Consider the following 15,196-nt stretch of genomic DNA (forward strand, 5'->3'; position numbering starts at 1 on the left):
GGCCGGTGGCACACACACACACCCCCCCCCCCCGCCGGCAGCGCGCGCTGACAGCGGCCCGCCGCCCCCCGCCTGAGGGAGGGCGGAAAATGGAGGAGCTCTGCGGTGTGGGGGCCGCTGGCCCGCTGAGGGGAGACGCCGAGGAACCCAAGCAGGTAACGGTAGCGAAGGGGGGAACCCTGCTCTGCCCGCCCTGTTGGCGGCCGGTGCAGCGGGGCCGGTCAGGCTGAGGCGCGGGGCTGTAAACACAGCCCACAGGAATGTTTTAAGTTGCCTCACAGGCGTGCGTCCTCTTTCCGGTTTGGCGAGTGAGGGAATGCTATTGTCAGGACCGGAGTACAGTAGGGAACGTGCTAATTATGATTAAGCTTTAATTGTAAGCAGTATTTTTGTTGTTATGCCTAACTGCTGTGTGCTGCGTTGCATTTACGTAAATACTATCCTGTGGATCTGTTTTTCCCTTAACACGTATCAGTTCAGAGCTCTTAATGCAAGTGTGACAGCTGCGTGTTTTGCTATATTTGAAAAGAAGTACACAGTCATAAGGCTTACTAATTAAGGCTGAAACCTGCTTAGCTTTAGTGTTGGCGTTTGTTAGTGAACACTTAACTTTCACGAGGTTTTGCAGCATTAGTGGGAATTAGAGTTCAATTTTGGCCTTTCTGAGTAGTTTCACATTCTGTGGGGAGCTAACCTTAATAGCGCTTTAGTCTTATAACTCATAAAGTGGGGCATAGGCTTGACGCAAGTGTCAGAATCGGGGTAACCGAAATACTCGTGAACATGTAGCAGGGAAGATGACGAGTGAATGCAGGACAGGGCTTTGGTTGCTTACCATTAAAAATAGCTTATCGGAGAGCAAGTCTGATCGTTCTAATTGCCGTTATTTTATAAATGAAAGACTAATTTTTCTTTGAAAACCAGGGCTCGGTGTTGTTTCTTGGTGGCAATGAAGTGAAAAGCAGTGCTGTGGTGAAATACTCCTCAGCCCCACCGCAAGCAGCGTTTGCCCGGCTTCAGGAGAAAACCGACTTGAAACTTCCACCTGCCAACTGGTTACGCGAAAGCGCGAAGCTGGGACCGGCAGGTACAACCATTCTTGGCAACAACAAAAAAAGTAAACCATTTTCAAGGTAAGTAACAGCAGGATCTATTTTTTCCAGGCCTTTAAGAATAATACTAAGAGTGAACTTAGACCCTATGTAATTCAAGATATAAATTACAGACTTTACCACAGCAACTTGCTGTTGCTTTTTCATAACCATTCTTCCTCTGCTTTTTCACCCTTAGTTCTTGCCTGTATGGTATAATCTTGTCTCCTTTGTAAGTGATTAACGATGGTGGTAATGCTGTTGATTATTATTAATTTTTTAAGTACATGTTGACACCTTGGCTGAGACAGTCAAACTGATTCCATGTTCTCCTCCGGTTTGCTGTTGTTGGTTGGTCAAAATCAAACCAGACTGGTTCAGCCCGCCATTCTGCTTTTGATAACAGGTGAAAAGGGAACAAATGTTGTTCCCCTTGAAAGTTATGGAGACAATTTATAGTTCTTCTAGATCTTTAGGCATGGGAACTGCCTCACTAATGGCAAAAGAAGTTTTATAGTCATGTCAGAAGGTGGCATAAGGGACAAAACCAAAAAGCAGTGTTACCTTTCAGTATGGATGAGATTTCAGAGTGTTTATAAATGGAAAGCTTAAATCCTGTGCTGAGTGAGCAAATTCACACTAGTGAAATTTAAGTTTGTGAAGGGTCTTTGTTTAAATCCTCATAATCTGTTTTAGGAAGTGTACATCTTTGAGCAGGGTAATGTGTTTCTCAGGGCTTTATTAATTTTTCCTCTTTCCTTTATATATTATGTTTACTTGTCAGATAGAGGCTGGTAGTTTAATCTCTGTCTATTGTTTCAATATTTAAAAAGCTAATAGTGAAAGTTTAATTTCAGACATGCGTTTATGTATTTGGTTGGGTTATAGTAATACCTGGTTAAATTTGGAAGAATGATCTGTACATTGAAATATTCTAATTTAATACCTTGTAATTTAAAGAGGCTTTAACAAGTGTGGATAAAGATACAAGGATGTGTTTGTTAAAACATGTAGGCCAGCTTTAGAAAACTTAAAGGGTAAAATGAAATGACAGCTGCTAAAATAAAAGAATTTAACATGCTCAATGACTTAAACGTGAACACTTTGGAAAACTGTTTTCTTTTTTAGTGTTAAAAAAAAAAAAAAACAATTTCTCTATTTTCCCATAGTTGTCTTAACAAACACTTTAAGTAGTTCTGATTTTTTTTTTTTTTTTATTTCAACAAAACTTAAAATACATTTTACTACGTCCTGAAATTGAATCTGAGCACTTCCAGTGATATCTTTGGGGAAATTCGTAGAATGTCAAAGTGATTTTGTTAATTAACTTTAGATTGTTATACCTGGTAATGTTTAGCTAGATTCTTATTTTGATGAAGAAAAGCTTTCAAAGATTTAATAAGCTTTGGAGAAAGATCTCTCTTTCCTGTCACGCTGCATTTCTTAACTTCTAATAATTTATAAACAGCTTTGGGATGGCGTATGACTTCATTGACTCTGTTGGAAATGATGTCGATGTTGTGTCTGATTCAGAGGTACGTATAAATACTTCCATCATTCAAACTCTTATGTTATATAAACCTTATTTTAAGATACTGTCATAGCTTCTGTCATCTTTGTGCCCTTTGAGGAAAAGTAAAGATCCCTTAGTGGAAGACAAACAGATCACCTGACTTTTGCTCTGTCATTTAAGGGAGTTGGGATCACTGAGTAAGAAATGTATAGATAAAATCATATTTCCTGTGAATTTCTATAAGCAATCAACAAGGCCAGGCTGATCGGGGCTTTGAGCAACCTGGTCTAGTGGGAGGTGGAACCGCATGATCTTTAAGGTCGCTTCCAACCTGAACCATTCTATGATCAGCTAAAATATGCAGTTTAGTGAATGCAGCACATCAGTCTTGCAATGCAGTTGTCTTGTGTGAAATTGGTTAGTTGGATATACATTTTTTTTTTTTTATGAGAGAGCTTCCCTCCAACTTCTCTTTCCTCTGACTTTCACTGGGTTTTTTTGGTGCTGGTAATGTCTGCAGAAGTCAGATGAGGCTATTCAGAACAGGAAACACACATTTGACGGATTTTTATTCAGGCTTAGAGGTCTGTCCAAATTCCTCTGGATATTTGACAAAGTGCTGGTATTCATGTGGGGAAGATAAAGCTTTTGAAATCGAGACCATCTGCTTGTGTTTTTTGTCACTTTTGATGATACCTCGTTGTGATGATCCAAACAGAGTATAAATCATGTATGTAGTTCATACTGACTGCTCGGTCTCTTTGTCACTCATGTTCTTTGACCTTAACAAATGCAAGTTCTGTGGAACGGCCTTAAAATCACTGGCACTATAAAATTTTATTTGCCTGCCTGTGCCACTCCAATGTTAGTAATGTATTCTTTGCTTACAGTTTCCTAAGAATTGTCTTACATTGCAGTATGATTATATTGAATGTTATCTCTGTTCTCTTTTCTCCTGCAAGAATATTAAAAAACTGCTGAAGATACCTTATAGCAAGTCACATGTGAGCATGGCAGTGCATCGCATTGGGCGGACGCTTCTGTTGGATGAACTAGATATTCAAGAGCTCTTCATGAGATCATCTCAGGTTAATCATTTGGGGTTTTTTAAGTATGTTACATGGTCAAAATGCATTATTTCAAGAATAGTGTATGTATCAAAATTTCTGAGAGCCATATGTAAGTGAAAAAGGTGCTCTATTCTGCAACATTTGGTTTACCCACAAACTGCATCTGATGTCCTATATTTATAGTATTGTAGGATTAAAATTCCATGTCCCACTTCCCTGTAATTACTTCAGTATTGCAATACTATTTTATTATTTTATTACTAATAAGTATTTGTTGCTATGTAGCCTTTTACCATGTATCTGACTTCCTAATGAAGTCTGCTTTTCACTAAGAACATAACTTCTCTAGAAGATACGCTTTCATTAAATGACCAATTCAAGACTTTAGCTGTGAAGTTTTTCTGGGTTTCTTTTGTTGTGGATGAGTATTCATAAGTTAATAAGGCGCTTGTTTTACTTTGCAGATGCTTTTTGATATTAATTTCATATTTATGATACTGCCTAGACAGGGGACTGGACCTGGCTGAAAGAGTTTTATCAAAGGCTGATCGATCAGAAGTGGCAACGAAAAAAGAAGAGTAAAGAACATTGGTACCAGAAGGCTATTCTTTCTAAATTTTTGTATTACAGGTAACCTTATGTCTGCACGAGTCTTGAATTCCGCACCCCTTGCTTTTGCGTGGTTTCTTGTCTTGAAGTAAATATTAAAATTCCATTGTGGTCTATCTAATTTACTGATTTATCCTTATACAGAGGAAATTGAGGGATAAGATCAGGAAGTAGCATGTAAATCTTTTAACAAAAATTGAAGTATTTTAAAGGCAAATTAAACAGCATAACTTCATTGACTGCATGTCTCAATATTTCTGGGTTTGAGGGAAGAACAGCTTAAAATATGCAAGGTAGATTGTGACACCTGCTGTAATTTTGTAGGAGTTTGAGCAATGAACAACTTTTCAATATAGCAATCTTTTAGCGTATTAGCAAAGTCATTGTCTGAGAACAATGCATCAATTATAAGAATTCTGAAATGGATCTGTTTGCTTATCATCGACTGAACTTTTTAACATTGCTTTGTCAGCATTAATGGTGATGGAGCTGCTCAGCCTGTTCCTTCTACTTCAAAACAGCACCAGGAGGGTCCTGTTTCAGGTGAGAGCGATGAAGCAGGACGGGCCTCCTGGCCAGCTCCATTTGAAATGCCTTCTTCGTTATCTGAAGATCCAGGTGCCTCAAACCAGGTTAGTGTAAATATTGTTTAAATGGCACCTTACTTTTTGTAGAGACTTATATGTTGAAAGGTTTTCAGAGGTGCTGCTGCAGTACTCTTTGCTGAGAGAAATGAACTAAGGCATGGGAAGAACTATGCAGTATGTGCAGTTTAGCTTATGCCAGTGTTTCAGAGCTCCAAATTTCAGAAATCATACTTATCTATGTGGTTTTGAGAAACAAAACGTTTGGCTCAGAGTAGTCATCAATGGCTTTACCTAAAAGTAGGAAAATCTGATGTTCAGAAGGTGTGTATGGAAGCCTAAGGTTTTGGCCTTTCTCTTTAAATCTGCCATTGAAATGAATGTGTCATGGCCCTGAATTTACTAGGGGAAGAGGAAAATGAAGATCTAGGAAAATGTTTGTAAAACAGTTAAGCAATACTTACAAGTACTGATATGAAATTACGCAAGTGGAAGGGAGATATGTTTATAGTAATTATGCAACAAACTATGATTAGTAGTAGGCCTTATCCAGGGTTTCAGTCTGTGGTAAACTTATTTACAAAAACTGATAATTCCTGTGGGTTTTTTTAGTAATATAATAAAGGAATTGAATCAATTTTTGAGAGGTCAAAAGTTCTATTCAGACTACGTTAATATAATAATGTTGCTATGGTTATGCTTAGCCAGTATTACCGACCGTTAGGCCAGATGACTTGGTCAGTTAACTTAGGAAGGCTTGAACATACGTTATCCATGAAATTGTAACTGCGGGTGTTATGGTGTAGTAATATTCTAAAGTGGAGAAATACTTAAGTACTTGAAAGCTTTTAGAAACAGAACTGTTTCTCTCTTCCACCTTCTTGAGGAACTATTGCCTAATACACAGACTTTATCATAAAGAAGCTGTTGTGCATTCGTACAGTGTCACTTCAATTTACAAAAAGACATCAGGACAGAGGTTTTACGTTCTGGAGACTGATAATCTGGTGCTGACTGTGGGGTAATAAAGGATTTCTGTAAAAACTTTCTGATTTCTTTCCAAAGTCTATGACAATATAAAGTACAGAACTTTGGTAGTAGCTATAAAAAAGAACCATTCTAGTCACTGACCAGAGGCTTTTTGTCATTTAATACCTGTTTATTTAAAGATGTTAGAGGTAAGGGCTTTTCCCTTATATGTTTTTGTTGTTCAGATTTTTTTTTAATGGCCTAACTTTACCTCAGCAGCAGAATCACTCCTTATCCTTGTGCTTTTCACAGGGAAATGTGCCTCTTGAACCCTCATATATAGTGGGGCATGTGGCCTCAGCCCCCAAAGAACAAAACCTGACTACTTTGTTCAATGACGGGGAAAACAGTCAGGTACGCTATATGTGAAATTTGAGCTCAAACACTGAACCCCCAATTTAATCAAATATTTTAAAATTTGGTCTAAATTGGAACCAAGAGAAAAACTAAGGCCCCTTGTAGAAGTAGCTTTTGTGGCATCTGTGATCTCAGTCTTTTAAGTTAATGTGAATGCGTAGCATAGTTCATTATGTGCTGTCTTTTATTTGCTGCTTTTGCTTCTTGCTTTCTCATAATTCCGCAGAATGTCACAGAGAACGTTTTATAACAGATTTATAGACCAGTTTTTTTCTTTTAATGAAGGGACTTAAAAATGACTTTGTACGAAATATCTTGTGGACCTTTGAAGATATCCACATGTTAGTAGGGTCCAATATGCCTATATTCGGAGGTGGGAGATACCCTGCTGTGAGCTTGCGTCTCAGGTGAGTTCTTAAGTTAATGAGAAATGCATGGCAGCCTTGACTGACTGTTGCTTTGCTTTCTATTTACCTACCTGCATTTTTTTTGGTTGACTCTAATTTTTATGTGCAGTTTAAAGAATAAAATTCATGCTTTAGACTTAAATGGTGATGGCATGGTAAAGTGCTGGAAAACAGCAGCAGTCCCATAGCCATGGCACTGCACTGCGACTTGAGATACTCTGCTGCTTTTTCTGGCTCTGTAACTAAAGCTTTATTTGGAAGTACTGATGATTTGCAGCCTTTCCTCACTTCAGTGTGAATGTTGAGTGTGAAAACACTTCCATACCTTTAGTCCTTAGTTTCATTCTATGGCTATTTTTAGAAGAGGGCAATAATATTCCTCTTACTGGGATTCTGAATTCCAGTAACTGCTAGCGGGGCACTTCATAAGTACTTAAAACTGGTGACTATAACAGCACTAAGTTCTGACTCTCTCACTGTTCACTAATATTTTACGTTGATCACTGATTACCTTTTTTTTGTTCCTGCCTACGTGTAGTCAAAGAATGAGCAAAAACTTGAAACTCGCGTGATGTATTTGTCATCTTTTAAAGACACATCTAGGAATTAAAAAATTCCTTACTCTGCAAGGAATTTTGGACAGGGTGGGAGAAGGTTTGCAGTATAATTAGTTGCAGCTAATACTGCCATTCGTTTAGAACTTTTTAAGTACTTCTCACCTTGGTAATAGTGTGACATCTGAAGCTTTTAAAGTTTCAGTATTAGTGTGGGCAAGAATTCAAAACTGCTGAGGGAATGTGAGTGTATTCCACTGAAGAGATCAGTCCATCTGTTTTCTTTGATATGATTCCTTGTATGCTGCTCTTAGAATAGAACAATTCACAAATAATTATTTTAATATCTGTCCACTCTCAGGTGACTTAAATCTAAATCCCATTAGTAAATATCTAATATTTTCTGAAGAGCAAATAAAGACTTAAATAACAATTGAAATGTTTGTTTTTAGGGATAACAACAAGCCAATAAATGTGCTAACAGGAATTGACTATTGGTTGGACAACTTAATATGCAATGTACCAGAGCTTGTGATGTGCTTTCATGTTAATGGAATTGTTCAGGTAAGACTGTCTCTTTGCCTTTGCCTAGTTCATCTGTTCTTCAGTTTCTGAAATAGCTGCAGTCATAACAGATCTCTTTCTAGTCTTCCTGTGTTGACAAAAAGATTACAAAAATCCTTTACTGCAAAATGAGAAGTGTCTACACGGCTTGCAACAGTCATCCAAAAATCCCATGTTCTTTTTTTTTTTTCTCCCTTCCATGCCTGCAAGGTTCCCACTTCCCCCAATGTATGAATAAAGGCAAAAATTAAAAAATGTAACAGCAGAAAGACATCAGTGTGTTGCATCTTAAAATCTGTAGTGTTTGCTTGCCAAGAGAGATGCGTGCTTTTTAAACCTTTGTTTGTATTTATTGTTTTACAATAGCCCACACAAACCAGCTGAGTTTCTGTTGTACCTGGTAGCATATCGTTACTGGGCTGACCAGGTTTTATTGAAGTAATAGGTGTTACACATTTGTGGGGTTTTTTCACCTCTTATTCTCCTTTTACTTTATTGTGTTTGTCATACAAGTTTTATTCAGTAGTGTAACCAAGATGTGCTTGCTTTTAAAGTAAATCACAGAAATTAACTCAATTTATCGTGACACTATCATAATAGTGGCCTTTGTTTCTTCTAGCAGCTGATAGCAGACACTGATGTATCGATTTGGGGGGGTAGGTGGCAGAAAACCTTCCTAATCTGGAGTTTTAACCTATATTCCTTGCAGAAATATGAAATGATTAAGACTGAAGATATTCCCAATTTGGAGAACTCTAATTTTTCTACCAAAGTAATAAAAGATATTGCTCAAAATATCTTGTCTTTTCTGAAATCGAATTGCACCAAAGAAGGACATACTTACTGGCTATTTAAGGGTAAGTAGATTTAGATCAATATAGAATCATAGAATAGAATCACAGAATCAATTTTAAAAGATTTGTTAATGTCATGTTGATTAATGAAAGCTCTTAACTTTCAGCAAGTGGGAGTGATATAGTCAAGCTCTATGACCTGACCACCCTTTGTGAAGAGACAGAAGACAAATACCAAAACCCTTTTACAATGCCAGTGGCAATTCTTCTATACAAGTGAGTTTTTACAGTTTTTGTTGCAATATTTAGTTCTTCATGCAGTTACATTTGTTAGGAGTATGGACCAAAAATTACGGAATGAAAAATCTTCTTTTACATATAAGCTTGGTAAGCCTCAGTCCCACTAAACCAAAACAGACTTTATCCTTTTCGCTGTTTCTCATGTAAACTGCACTCTTACTGAGTAAGCCCTAAAGTTTGGGAGATCTACATTTGCAGTATTATTTAAAGCTTTTTTCCTCTAGCACAAAAAAATTATCCAGGGATTTACTATTTTGTTTAACTTCCTTTTTAGAGTTGCTTGCAATATGATGCTGAAGAAAAACCAGAACAAAAAACACTATGGCACTATCAGAACATTGCTCCTTAATTGTCTTAAGTTACTGGACAACGGCAGACATCCTCAAGTAAGAATTGTGTGTTTTCCTGTAGCTTTGTGTAAATATAATGGCAATGCTGCCATCAGAATGCACCTGGTTTTATTTTGTGTGTTCTTTACTGCTCCCTCTGCAAGGGAGAGAATTTAAATTCCTTATAAACTTAGAAATTGATTTACGTTTAAAGAAGCCCCGGACTTTTTTGGTCGGTTTTAATTGGTAGCCTTAACTGACCCCCATTGCTGCACAAGTCTGCTGTCCTGCTCTAAAAGGGAACTTGTCATTATGTTTGCTCTTTCGCTCTCACTCACAAAGAGCCCTTTTGTCTCTTGGAAGCTGCACAGACACTGAAGCAGATCTTAGCTAGACGTCATAAAATGTGAATATAAGAATATAGCTTTCATTGCTTCCTTATTTTTCTCCATGCAACAGCAATCCAGAGGAGAGATAGGATAAATACCTCCTTATCACTAACTAAGAAGGTAGCTGCTAGGTTTTTATCTTAAGGCAGATTTTTACCTTTCTTGCCTGAATTAGAACAAAAGCGGAGACGGTAAAAGCTGCTCAGGAATGCAGCATAGCTGCAGTTTGAGAGAATCTGTAAAACTCAAAAAATGCAACTAAACAAGGAGTTTGTAAGGATTGTACTCAAATGAAGTAAATAGGGTGATCAAGAGCTACCCTTGTTTGTTTTTTTTTCTTAAAAGAAAAATAAATAAAACCATCTTGGGCCACGGTGGCCTGTATTCCCAGTTTTTACCTTTATGCTCTCACTTGGAAAACAAGAGATGAAGACCTTGTAAGCTGGGAATTAAAACCAAGTGTGGGCAAGCTTGATTGCAGGGGCTGCATGCACATATATGGATAGTTGATAAGATACTGTCTTTAGCCATTTGCTTCTTTAAATATTGATAAAATTTGTTGCTCAAAAACATGGTCATACAGCGTGTGTGTGTACAGGCTGTATTTGCAGCTTATCAAATACCTATTTGCATGTACTGTTTATTCCTTATTCTAAGACAAACTATGTTGATGTTGCCTCTGAAAAGAGAAATTTAACTTGAAAACAAATCACTAATGTTGTTTTTATCTTATTTAAAAAGATTATTGCTTCAGCAAACTACATGTTATCAGAGCTTTTTCAGTTGGATGAACCTAAAAAAGAAGACAGTACGGACTTCCCTATAAATGGAAATTCTGATGAAAGTTACAGTGAGGAGGAGGAAGAAATGCCAGACAGTGATGAAAACGGTTCTTACAGTAACAGTTCTGATCCACCAGATGACAATAAAGCTGTGGCTATAATCAAATCTGTTGGAGAGTTATCAGTCCCAGAAAAATACAAGTCTGTTCATCGAATACGTGTAAGTGAAGTTGTGGATTTTTTAAGGGTTTTCTTGAAAGATTCAGCTCATGTAGCAAGGTTTGTTACTGAAATTCAGTTCGCTGTTAGTTTTCTCTTCAGGTTAACCGAAGCATGAGGCAGTGGGGAAAGAAACTTTCCATGAGCTGCTCATAAAATTTGAGGTCTTTGAATTTTACAGTGTAGCAGGTGTAACGTAGATTTCCCCTGCCACCTTGCACATGTCCTTTATGGCCTGATTCAGCGTAGCTGGCTGCAGGAGAACTATTCCTGTCACAGCAGCAGAGAAAATACTGCTGACTGTGGCCGTGTGTAAGAGCTGTAGATGACTACAGGTTTGTGTGGATATCTACATTATCTTTGTGTTTTTCTTCTGGAGCAATATTAACTTTTTTTTCTGGGAGCACCAGCTACTTTGTACCCATGGAGTTAGTCTTTGATTTCCCTCTTTGATTTGTCTTTCCAAGGAAGCTGGTCAGAATACAGTTATTCTATTTCCTTGGAATTTTGGTTATAACTAATTTTAAAAAAAAAAAGAGATGAAGCTTTAATCTGCACGTGTGTGTGTGCTGTGTCTAAGGGGAATACTGGGTGCATAACCTCAGTATTCCTGAAACTTCGTTGACATACATGTGCTTCATCAATGAAACAGCAGAAGTGTAGTGTTTATACCTTCATTGTGCTTTCTGTGCATTATTATTGAAACAAAATAGAGAAGTGCGAGAAACTTGGAAGATCAGTGTTCATAGCATTTTACTTTTTTTGATGTTTTACTTGTCTTATCTATATAGGGGTATGATTATGAAATGACTCTCATTGGTCAAAAGCTAAGCCTTTTTTTCTAATGTTTGTGCTGAGTAGCAAAGAACAAGATTTCCAAAAAAAAAAAAAGTAACTCTTATTGCTATCTTAATTTCTAACACTTTAAGGTCCATCAGCTGAAAACACAACAACTTGTACATGTGCAGAAGCATCTAATTTTCTTTCTTCTCCCCCTTCTGCTCTACCCCAGAAGAAAACAAAATTACAGCCCCCCAGAAAAACCCCCAAGGCAGTTAGTTGTTCAAAGGTGGTGAAGGCGCGATTTTGATGTTTAGGCTGAAGAAATAATTTCTGTACAGCATGGAAGCTGGTTGTCTTCCTGGGTCTGCATTGCAGGCCAGCTGGATGTTTTGGTAATTAGTGTTGTGGAATAGAATCATCTCATCTCTTCTTTTTGCATTGTCTTTGGCGTTACTAAGGGTAGACGACCGGGTGTATGAATTGCTCACTGAGATAAAGGAAAGAAATACTGTGCTGCTTTATAATGTAGAGTTCAGGTGTTCCTTTAACAGGTCATCTAAATGCTAACTCTCATTTGCATCTTCCAGCCAGTAATTGTGACATTTCATGTGTTGAACGTTTATTCTCTCCTTGTTTCTTCTTCCCCACTGCCCCTCACTGAAGCCCAGCTGTGCATTTCCAGTTTGCCACGGCACTGAGGAGCGTTGCAGGCTGGTGCTCAACTACGTCCTGGAGGTAAGTTTACCATCAACTTTCTAATGATGCTTCACCTACTACCCAATTCTTGGTGTCTTCTGTATTTGCTAAATATTGCTTTCAAGGCAAATTAAATTATTTCTTCTTTTTGCAGGGCTTGAAGTCTGTTGACAGCAGTGTTAAAAAAGAGGGTGACCTTCCTGCAGCTGACCCCAGCACACCAATCCCACTGAAATATGAAGATGAATCCACCAGTGGTGGTCCTGAGTGTCTGGAAAAACAGATGGCGTTATTTTTAGACAAAAGTAAGTTGTATTGTTGTGCAAATAAGACCTTTCCAGTGCCAACACAAACTGCTGCTACTTTATTTTGATTATCAACAGCGTACTTACAAGTCACTAATTACAGTATTGCCTAAGCCAAAGTGTTGCACCAAAAATTGGAGAACAGTCTGTTCCCTTAAATATGAAAAGAATAGCTCGTTTGTGTTAGTTTGCGTATCAAAGCATCTTTTATTAGTAAACACATAGTTTTACTGGACCCTATTTAGATGTGGCTTGCAGGTGACTTCTGTATGGGCTTAGTATTTTGGGGTTTGGTATGTGGAGCACCGTAAGTTGTGTGGGTTGTTTTTTAAACAGTCGTTCTTCTTGGGGTTTTTTTGACTTGGAAGTTTTGTGGAGGAATTTCTCGCTTCTGGCAGGTTTCTCTCCTGCATCATGCTTGCTGCTGAACTGCATATAAAATGTTAACTGGGATTTTTTCCTTCTTTTATCGCTACAATTGTGAGAGGAAGAAACAAATAAATGTTTTGTTCGCTTAAATACTCAAACTCCAGAAGTTTCAGGCTATAGTCTGCCTACTTTATTTTTCTCTGGAGTGCCACAAAAGGGTATAGGAAAACTGTTCTTCTGAAAGCAGTAGAGTTCTCTGCAGGGAGAGCAAGCCCTATAAGCATAACCCAGGAAGAAATTTAGGTCTTGCATATTTTTACAATTCTTTATTTGTTCCTTTCTCCTCCCTTCCCCCTTTGAAAAAAAATCTCTAAATAATAAGCAAGTTCAGATTTGAGTTGTTCATTGAAGTGCACTCATGTTTCTCTTCCAACTTCACTACTGTCTCTTGAACGTCAGTGACCTGGAGACATACATGTACTGTCTCAGTTTTTAGCAGATAAGTGACCACAGAGTTAAACACCTCCATCAGAAGGTTACATTGTGTTGAGCTTGTGTAAATTGTGCACAGTACTGTTAATATGGACTGTGAGACTAATTTTTACCAAGATCTACTGAGAGATTTTTACCTAGGTCAGCTCAGGGAGAACAGAGTGCTGATTTCAGCTCTCCTGCAGCCAGACTCTGTCTTCTGCCTTCGCAATTTGGAACTGGTGGCACGTTGCAGCTGCTTGCCAGCTGGCAGGGAGAATGGCCACATGTTAACTTTTTCTGTTTAGAAACAAGTGTTTCCTGGGGGATGTGGGAGATAAATATTGCACAGTTCAGAAAAAAATGTTTTCGTTGATTGCTGGAGTTCTTCCCTGAAGTAGCAACGGTGCTACTTGTTTGGGTCATAAGGACTGAATTCAACCTAGAGAAAAATAGTTCAAACATCAGGGAGAAACTTTTGCTTCTTCAGTATGTGGGTTGGTTTGTTTTCTGTGATGCAATCTATGTAGTTTCTCTGCTACATGTGTATATGTACATACATATAGAAAGGATAAGTGCTCTTAATTCTTGAAGAGAACTACTTCTGAATAGTATATCGATACATGCATTCTGTGTCTTCAACTGCATGAGGTGTTATTGTATTAGATTTGTCTTTGTACTAATGTAAACATGTAGTTCTTCTAGAACTTAATAAAGATAGGGAGCTTGTAGGTCAGGCCTTGTAGGTCCATCTGTAAGCAAGAGACTCATTTCTGCGTGCAGATACTGTCAGGACAAAATTCTGTCCATTGGTATCCTGAAGTCAGTGGCTTGTTCTTTCTGGTTCCGTAATCACTGCAGCATCGAAGAAGGAACCTTCATAATCTTACACTGAGGATGTCTTGGAACTAGCGTTCCAAGAAAAAGACGACACTGGCTTTTCCTTGCAACAGGAGCAGGTTATCCAGCTCCCGTGCTGGAGGCCAAACCCACAAATGGAGGCTTTCTCGCTTTGAGACTGTTTATACAGAAACAGAACATATATTGTCAGGATTTGGTGGAGAACATGACAAATTATGCCTGTGGCTTTACTATTCTTTTCTACTGCTACCTAACAGAGTAGTCTTGGCCACTGCACCTGTATTTCACAAGCTGTTTAAAGAATGAGAGGTTAACTGCATAGTCGGTGTGCTCACTGTATTCGAGCATCCCACTGTCAGGTGGAGTATGTGGAAGAGTTCCAAGTATTGGGTCCATTTTGCAGATGAAAAATGTAGTGACAGACAAGTTGGCGTAACTCTACTTGTGCAGAGCTGTAATGAGGCAATTTACATTCTGTCTGTGTACTGATGAAGTTGTGTCCAACTTCTGGCATATGTTATAGAGATAAGATTTACTGATGAGGTTCTGTTCATGTTACAGTGGGCTCGTTTCAGAAGGGTAAGCATTCCAGTCAGTCAGGAATGATTCCTGGATCGTGGCAATATAAAATGAAACTCCAGCTCATTCTGAAATCATCAAAGGCTTATTATGTCCTCTCTGACGCTGCAATGATTCTGCAGAAATATGGGAGAGCATTACGATACATCAAGCTGGCTTTACAGTGCCATGGTGAGTTGCTAGAATGTATTTGTCATCTGTGCCGTTGCCTCTACATACCTTTTGCAATATCAAATACATGATTTATCCTGGTGGCATGCAGTGACAAGTCTGACAGCCATATGTTTAGTTAAACTAAGTGTCTAGCTCATTATTGAGGAGGGAAGTCTGTAGTAAGAGTAACTCCTGTCTCTGTTTGGTAGAAAGGTGCTCGCATTTTGACAGATTGGGAAATTTAGAGCGCAGATTTGGAGCTTTGGAGCACTTGAAGTTGGGGGAGTCAGTCCTGGTGCCAGGACCCAGATAGTGTTCTGTGCTCTGAGCACTATCGCTGCAAATGGATGGATTTTCCCTGGAAATGCCTTTTGGTTCCCATTTCATT

At 38.4% G+C, this 15,196-nt stretch overlaps 1 protein-coding gene across 1 annotated transcript in view; it reads left to right on the forward strand.

Moving 5' to 3' along the window:
* Nucleotides 1-15,196, forward strand: part of EDRF1 (erythroid differentiation regulatory factor 1) — a 23,939-nt gene continuing 8,743 nt past the window's right edge. Inside the window, exons 1-16 of the mRNA XM_074158983.1 lie at nucleotides 1-155; nucleotides 925-1,133; nucleotides 2,560-2,626; nucleotides 3,567-3,692; nucleotides 4,180-4,304; nucleotides 4,756-4,915; nucleotides 6,149-6,250; nucleotides 6,539-6,660; nucleotides 7,667-7,778; nucleotides 8,488-8,635; nucleotides 8,740-8,848; nucleotides 9,147-9,258; nucleotides 10,332-10,592; nucleotides 12,038-12,109; nucleotides 12,225-12,375; nucleotides 14,638-14,826. Of these exons, the coding sequence (XP_074015084.1) occupies nucleotides 90-155; nucleotides 925-1,133; nucleotides 2,560-2,626; nucleotides 3,567-3,692; nucleotides 4,180-4,304; nucleotides 4,756-4,915; nucleotides 6,149-6,250; nucleotides 6,539-6,660; nucleotides 7,667-7,778; nucleotides 8,488-8,635; nucleotides 8,740-8,848; nucleotides 9,147-9,258; nucleotides 10,332-10,592; nucleotides 12,038-12,109; nucleotides 12,225-12,375; nucleotides 14,638-14,826 (2,131 nt within the window). The 5' untranslated portion in view covers nucleotides 1-89. The remainder of the gene's footprint in view (nucleotides 156-924; nucleotides 1,134-2,559; nucleotides 2,627-3,566; nucleotides 3,693-4,179; nucleotides 4,305-4,755; nucleotides 4,916-6,148; nucleotides 6,251-6,538; nucleotides 6,661-7,666; nucleotides 7,779-8,487; nucleotides 8,636-8,739; nucleotides 8,849-9,146; nucleotides 9,259-10,331; nucleotides 10,593-12,037; nucleotides 12,110-12,224; nucleotides 12,376-14,637; nucleotides 14,827-15,196) is intronic.

This window comes from Numenius arquata, chromosome 15 (assembly GCF_964106895.1).
Source record: "Numenius arquata chromosome 15, bNumArq3.hap1.1, whole genome shotgun sequence".
NCBI lineage: Eukaryota > Metazoa > Chordata > Aves > Charadriiformes > Scolopacidae > Numenius > Numenius arquata.